This window comes from Salvia miltiorrhiza, chromosome 5 (genome assembly GCF_028751815.1).
Source record: "Salvia miltiorrhiza cultivar Shanhuang (shh) chromosome 5, IMPLAD_Smil_shh, whole genome shotgun sequence".
NCBI classification, from domain to species: domain Eukaryota; kingdom Viridiplantae; phylum Streptophyta; class Magnoliopsida; order Lamiales; family Lamiaceae; genus Salvia; species Salvia miltiorrhiza.
This window is the reverse complement of record NC_080391.1, coordinates 14,972,057-14,979,830: the sequence shown is the minus strand read 5'-3', so window position 1 is coordinate 14,979,830 and position 7,774 is coordinate 14,972,057. Positions and strand designations below refer to the sequence as shown.

At 39.0% G+C, this 7,774-nt stretch overlaps 1 protein-coding gene across 1 annotated transcript; it reads right to left on the bottom strand.

The window, feature by feature from the left end:
* Positions 1-929: 929 nt before the first annotated feature.
* Positions 930-2,453, bottom strand: LOC130986300 (uncharacterized). Its single transcript, XM_057909677.1, has one exon. The coding sequence runs from the start codon at positions 2,027-2,029 to the stop codon at positions 1,088-1,090; it is 942 nt and encodes a 313-aa protein (XP_057765660.1). The 5' UTR covers positions 2,030-2,453; the 3' UTR covers positions 930-1,087.
* Between the last annotated feature and the right edge of the window lie 5,321 nt (positions 2,454-7,774).

The window sequence follows — 7,774 nt, the reverse complement described above, 5'->3', positions numbered from 1 at the left end:
ACTTCGGGAGCGCCGCCGCGAAAGTCGGAGCATCTCAAGTCCCACTTCGCCCGTTTCCAAAAGGAGACAAAATTCTTCGAGGGCTTCTACAACACGTGCAAGGAGAATTGGGAGAGTGGTATGAGCGACGATCAAATCTTCCAACAAGCCCAGACGATGTTCGAGGCGAATTTCAAGAAGCAATTCTCCTACGTCAAAGCTTGGAAAGTGCTTCGTGACTGCCAAAGATTCACGTCGCAAGCCGGGGATGTCCACTCTGCCAAAAAGTCGAAGGGCTCCGATGGTGGAGCAACCACTACTTCTTCGGAGCCGAGTGTCACGGCGAGACCCCAAGGCCAAAAAGCGGCAAAGCGAGACAAGGGCAAGGCGAAGAAGGGAGAAGGGTCTTCGGGAGGAGGATCGGCGTTCTCCGACGCCCTCGAGAAGGTGGCCAAAAGCATGAAGGAGCATGCTCTCAAAACAGGGGAAATCGCCCATGCCAAAAAAATGCAAGCCGAGATGAAACGGGAGGAGATGGATATGAAGCTCTTGAACAAGGATACGACGGGTATGACGGATGCACAATTGGCTTTGCACAACCACCTAGTCCAAGAAGTGCTCAAGCGTCGAGGGCTTATTTAAATTAGGAAATTATGTTTTTATTTTATTTTATTAGCGTATTTTAATTATGTTTTTAATTTTATTTAAATTATTGTAATGTAGAATTTTAATTTTAATGAAATTTGAATTTTAAAAATAAAAGTGTAGAAATATGAATTTTGTGGAAATGGGTATCTAAGCACCCACCTAAGACACAATGCATTGGAGAGGGGTGTGTCTTAGGTGGGGTCCACTCCTAAGACACCACCATTGTGGATGCTCTAATAGATCATAAACAAGATCGCGGACATACGTTAATTACCCATAGAAAGCACATGCATGGAAAGTAATTAAAGATCATAAATTCTGTGTATATACTCGGCAACTGAAATTTTATGAACTGATGAACTATTACTCTCCGCTAACAATTGTTGAAACTATCACCATAAACACAAGAAATTCATCAACTAAACTTAATCACAGATTTGAAGATTAATTTAAACAAGCATCATTTCCCTTTATTCTTATTTGTAGGAGGGTACTTGAATATCCATTTCCAAACTTTGTGGGTCCTGCCCCCTCGCTTTAACCCCCTATCATTCATGGTAATCCTGCAAGAGTCCCCACTACTTGTCATATTTGCAAAACCCCCCACACTCTCAATCGACTCCGCCGACAAATCGAGCTTCAAGTCGATGAAAGCCGACTCGTCCATGGCGCTGAAGTCGCTCTCCTTGGCCGGAAAAACATGTACACTCCGGTTCGGAACGCTATACGCCCGATCAAACTGATCAATTCCTCGAAACCCGCTCCGCCGCGGCTCCGAATCGTTGAGGAAACCAAACTGCTTGTCGGAGTCGAGGAAGATCCCGCTCGTGACGTCGGAAATCTTGGCGCTCGAGAGCGCGCAGTCGCTCATGCCTTCGTCGGCGCCGCCTCTGAAGCTGCAGAGCGACCTGGACCGCGAAACCCCCATGGCGTCCGACACCCAAACCTCGTCGGAGAATTCGCCGCATCCCTTGCTCCTCCTCTTTCGAAAGAGGCGCTTGATCCGCCAGAATCCGTTGGTCTTCTTCACCTCGACGCAGCTGCTGGTGCTCCGCCGCAGGAATATAACCTGCTCCGATCTCTCCTCTCTTCTAGCCTTGGGAACCTGATCAGTTTTGTCGTTCTCGATCAGGAAGGAGACCCTCCCGACGCTGCCGACCTCCATGGTGCTGCAGGAGTTCCGGTAGGAGGAGGAGACGTCGGAGCAGGAGCAAGACGAGAGGCGCTGCTCGCCGCATTCGGAGCAGACCAGCTTCACCAGCCTGTCTTTGAGGCAGTGAGCGCATATCCCGACCGACGACGAATTCGGGTGCTTCCTGCAGGGGAGCTCGGACGCGGCGGAGTAGTTGAATTCAGGAATGTCGTTGCTGAAAGCTTCAATGGCTTTGCCTTTCTCTCTCATGATAGAGTTTTTAGCTCGGCTGGAATGTTAATGAAATTGGAAGAGAAAAAGGGGATAATATTGTGGTAGATACAATGATCGCGGACGCAGGCGGAAGACTTTTTTAATTAGAGGAAGAATATGGCGTGAGCTTTACGTTTTAGTTTCCGAGAAAACAAAACAGTGTTGATTGCAGAGATACAAGAGTGATGAGGAATGCAGGTATGTATGAAATGATATGATTGTGTGAGAGTAAAAAAATGAATCAAGGTTGTCCTATAAATTGGTTTGGTGTGTAGCAGTAGTAGTGTATGTAGTGTAGTGTAGTGGGTGGGGGACGCATCAATCAGTATCTGTCAACTCCTTTATAAGTTTCCAGTATTTTCTTTTACGTGCATTATCATCATCCATTAAATCTATTTTTACTACTACTATGGAATAGTACACATAAAATCTACTCTTCGAATATCATCAGTTTGCATTTGTTGTTTCATCAGGGCTAACTCAATTCAGGTAATTTCATATTGGTGAATCGTGATATTTAATTTCAATATCTTCGTGCCTATTGTTCAAATCAATTATCTAACATTGCAGGAAAAAAGTGCTCTATTTAGGTGTCGATAGTTTTAATTTGTGTATTTGTATCCATATAAAAATATAAACATATACATGCTGCATGCAATATTATTTTCGTATTTATGCATTAAAATATTGCGTATATTTACTTGTAATTTGCTTAAGGCATAAAACTGGGGTTCCGTTTCTAAATTAAGTAGTATTGAACCCACATCACATGTGCTTGTGCCTAATTTTTTATATTTGTACTGTTGTGCATAATCTTTCACGGTGTGACACCTGCATAGGCAGCACGAAAATTCTCTTTTGTTTTCAAAACATCATAAATTGACTTTTACGGTTTATAAATTATACTATTGGATTCAATATAAATGTAGCCGTTACAATAATTATGTTACTACTTTACCTTTTCTAATAGTCATATAGTACGTATATCTTTCCTAATTTAGTGGCATATTCTTAACAAGTGAATTTGCATTGGTACTTTACTTTTTTTCTTCTTCCGATTGTTGATGATATTCAGCTTTACAAAAAAAAAAAAAAACAGTTAAAAAATGGGAAAAACTAAAAAATATATACTACTAGTATGTAGAAGAGTGAGACAGAAGCGCATGCACATTACAAATTAGGACATGATTGGCAGTAACACACGCGGCCGGCACGCTCGATCCCATATAAATAATTGGTGGTATTTTCCAAATGAGTCCCCCCTCCCCCACAATCATAAAATATATAAGAAACAATTAAGTCTGGTTTACTCGTTGTAATAATGATTATGTTTGATGATAATGCTGTTTATTCCACAATTTGACAGTATGACAAACAATTTGGATGTCCATAGCTAGTTGCAATTATTACAAAACATTCGTCGCTTAAAGCCGTGTTTAATGATTCAAATTACATGTTACCAACACTTTTGATTAACTGTTCCACCAGATCTGCCGTACAAAACATGCATCTTATTGCCCCACTCCCTTCATCCCTTATTCCAACATGCTATCATTTTATAAATCAAAATATCAAATCCATTTGACATATTTGGGGTGATGATATGCATAAAAAATTAAATTGCATGTATTTCTACGACCTCGCTTGCAACGTTCTCGATCTATATCGATCGAGCTCGCTGAAATTTTAATTTATATAAATATATATTGTAACCTATTATCACTTTATAACTAACAATTTACGATTATTTTAAATTTTTAAGTGGCTTGAGATTGATTTTATTGATGACGAACCAATCAGTCATGATTTATGATTCTCTTGATGACGAATCAATCGAGAAATGGATTTCTCCGTATACATATTTACGCTCAGGGACAGATTTAAGATTGGTTGATAGAGGGGGCTAAACTCGAAGATATTGAACGTGGTTTGGGGGCGGTAGCCCTCGAGCCAAAATTTTCGGGCAGTTTGTACAATTTATTTTTATGTGTAAATAGAATTTTAATGGATTTAAGATTAAAATTTGAATTCGATCATCGACTATAATAAATAATTATTCTATTTCTATTGATTCAATAACATATGCTAATGCTACCCCTGCAAATTGTACCATTATAGTTGAAAGAATATAAAAAATTACATCTATATATATATATTTTAAAAATAATCTATCTTCTACAAGAATAAATTAATTTTTATTTTATTTTCAAAGATTTTTTATTTTTTATGAAAGTTGGATTAGGCTAAAATTGAACTATGTAGATATTAGGCTAAATATATTTAATATATATAGGACAAGATTTTAGGGTTGCACTAGGCAGGAGCCCAGTGACCCCCTACATAGATCCGCCCCAGTTTACGTGTATAAGAATGTGTTCAAACACCGTATACGTTACATGTCTGGTCTAGTGAAGAATAATGCTGATATTAATTTTGATTTTATATATCTGTCAAATACAATGAACTAGATTTGCCATTTGTGCGACGCACGAAAAATATTTTATATTTTTAAAATTTTAAATTATATTTATATAAAAATATATGAAGGGTGTGTGTAAGGAACTTAAAATTATATGAATAGTATAAATGTGTAATCGTGTAAGAAATCTAAAATTATAAAAATTTTGAATTTTAATAGAAAATATTTATATACCAATCAACTTATTAAATCTATTAAAAATTTACCATTCTTTAATTTTATAATTTTTGGCTTATTATAAAATACATGAAATATGTAAAATGAAGAAAATAATGGTTGTGGCCACTAATGAACGGTTATTTGTTTACATAATTAATAATTAATGAATGATATTAATAATAAATTTTATTAATGTAGTTATTTAAATTTTACATAAATTATAACTATAATTTCTTCATAATTTATAAAATTGTTGTCTAAATCAATTTGAAATCAATTTCAAATTGTAAACTCCCTTTTTAATATAGTATAGATATTTGGTGCAAAGTGCAAAACCTCTCTGTAAGCTAAACAACTTGTTGAAAATTACTCCAAAATAAAATCTCGAGTCTACGGCAGGCTCTGGGCATGGGCCAACATAGAAGGTGCAGGGCCCATCATTTTATGTTTTTTTTTTTTTTTTTACATAAGCCTATTAAGTGTTCTCATTGGGGGCTCAAAACAATTATAATTGCTTACTAGATGTTCTCATTCTCCGTCCAAAAATTGTACTATCATTTAAATTAAATTAAATTAAATTATTTATCAAGGATTCAAGATCAAACGTGATTGCATGAGGCACTTCTTCCTCTGGCATAGGAGTCGACGTCTTTTCTTTGAAGGCCATAGCCTTCCGTCGCCCTCATTTCTTGGGTTTCGAGGCACTGTAGGCGGGCGGTGCCTCCTCCTCCTTGCCGCTTTGACGAGGTTCCTCCTCCAAGTTGATACCCGTCAAATCGGAATGATAATCGCCTCCGCCGGAGAGGTCGAGAACCCAATTTGGGTCGTACCAGTTTGAATTGTATGAATCCTTTTTTTTAGAGAGAAATTGAGAGAGAAGATAGAAGAAAATGGAAGAAGATGAAGGAAAATAGTATATAAAGAACAGAAAAAAAGGGAAAAAGAAAAGATAACAGTCAAATGGCCGTTTTTTTTTATAAAAAAAAAGTAAGCTCTGCAACGGCTGATTTTTAAAAAAATTGATTTTTTTTATAATAGACGTGTGCTCAACACGCGCCTTCCCCAAACACTATCAGGGCACACCCGATTAATCGGGACACCCTCTAATCACTAAAACCTACAGTGGGGGACCCGATACCAGTGAGTGACTCGAGTCACCCAATGTGGGTGCTCTAAGAGTCTTTGAGCATCCACAGTGGGGGTGACTTGATAGAAGGGGAACCACAATGAGTCACGAGGCCACAATGTGGTGACTTGATAGCTGACTTGATCTTTTTAGTTTTGATTTTTATATTTTTCATTTAAATTCAATTGCACAGTTTTAAATAACCGCAATTTACTTAAAAAATAAATTGCATTAATATTAAAAACCTAAAATTTACATTAAAAAAAACTAAAGACATAATTAAAAATTACATAAAAAAACCTATCTAGTCTCCACCGGCCCTTCGCCGAGCTAGGATCTCCGCCACCCATTGCTTGTGCCATTCGAGCTGTTCCAGAATCATGTCGGAAGTCTTCATGAACATGACTTGATCGCCATGGATCTCCCTCTTGAGGGCATTCTTTTTATTGTACATCTCCATGATTCGGGTGATCTTGTTGTCGGACTTCTCAAACATCTCATTGGCCTCGGGTGGAGCCTCTGAGGCTTGTGATGCCGACGACTTCCCTTTCCCCTTAGTCGCCCTTGTCGTCGTCTTTGGCACTTGGTTTCCAATCGACCAGGAAGATGTGATGTTCTCGCCCGACGGCGAGGTGGTGAAGTCGTCCGTCTTTGACGTCTTCGTCATCTTGGAGGCATGCACGTCTCCCTCGAGGTACATAGACTTGAACCTCCAGTTGACTCGGAGCATCTTCCATGCATTCCAGTAGGTGAAGTTGCCGGAAGTGCTCCTAGCGGCGAAGATAGTTTGGGCCTTTTGTTGGAGCATGTCGTCAGAATGGCCGGAAGGCCACTTGGCGCATGTCTCCACCCAGATATTTCCCCATAACTTCAAATCCAAACTCACCGGGCGAAGTGTCCCTTTATTTGGCAGATTTTGAGGTTGACGCCGATGAGGGGGTTCACCCGGTCAAGAATCTGTTACCAAAGGCCTTTCCCTTTTGGTCGACACCCCGAATGGTGTCGTTGGTCTCCTCTATCCAAATTCAGACAATAAGGTCCGTCTCCTCGGGGGTGTAGGTGTGACGGGGGTCTTTCCTTCCTTCGGCATAGGAGTCGGCGCCTTCTCTTTGAAGGTTATTGCCTTCCGCCACCCTTCTTTCTTGGGCTTCGACACACTGTGGAGGGGGAGGGGGCGGTGCCTCCTCCTCATCGCCGCTTTGACGAAGTTCCTCCTCCAAGTTGAAATCCGAAAAATCGGGATGATAATCGCCGGAGAGGTCGAGAACCCAATTTGGGTCATAGTAGTTTGGATTGTATGGATCCATTTTTTTTTAGAGAATTTGAGAGAGAATGAGGAAGAAGATAGAAGAAGAATGGTGTTTGAAGAAGAAGAGAGAATGAGTATATAAAGAAAAGAGAAAAAAAAAAGGAAAAGAAAAAAGGAAGACAACGGTCGAATGGCCGAGTTTTTTTTTTTTTTTTTTAAAGTCGGCCAACGACTCTTATTTAAAAAAAATTGATATTTTTTTAATTAGGCGTGTGTCACACACGCGCCATACATAACACACATCGTGCCTCACCCGATAAATCGGGTCTCACTCGAGTCTCACCATGTTGCAGTGGAGGACTCGATCAGTGGGTGACTCGAGTGGCAATGATCGAGTCATCCACTGCGGGTGCTCTTAGAGATATTGTTTTTATTAATTGATTGATAAATTTAATGAATGGCCTATTTGCTATTTTTATTTTAGATATATATTTTGCACGTTAATGTAGCATCATCTTAATGAAATTTCTGGAAATTAAAATTATTACCAACATATATGAGAACGTCAATGTTTGTCTCTGTCCAATTCCCAAAGGAATGCACAAATATCGAGATGTGACTAAAGGTTGGATTTAAGAAATGAGAAAAATGGGGGAAAATAATAATAATAACAATAACAACAACAACAACAAAATTTTTAACTATAGCAACACAATTTCTATAAGATAA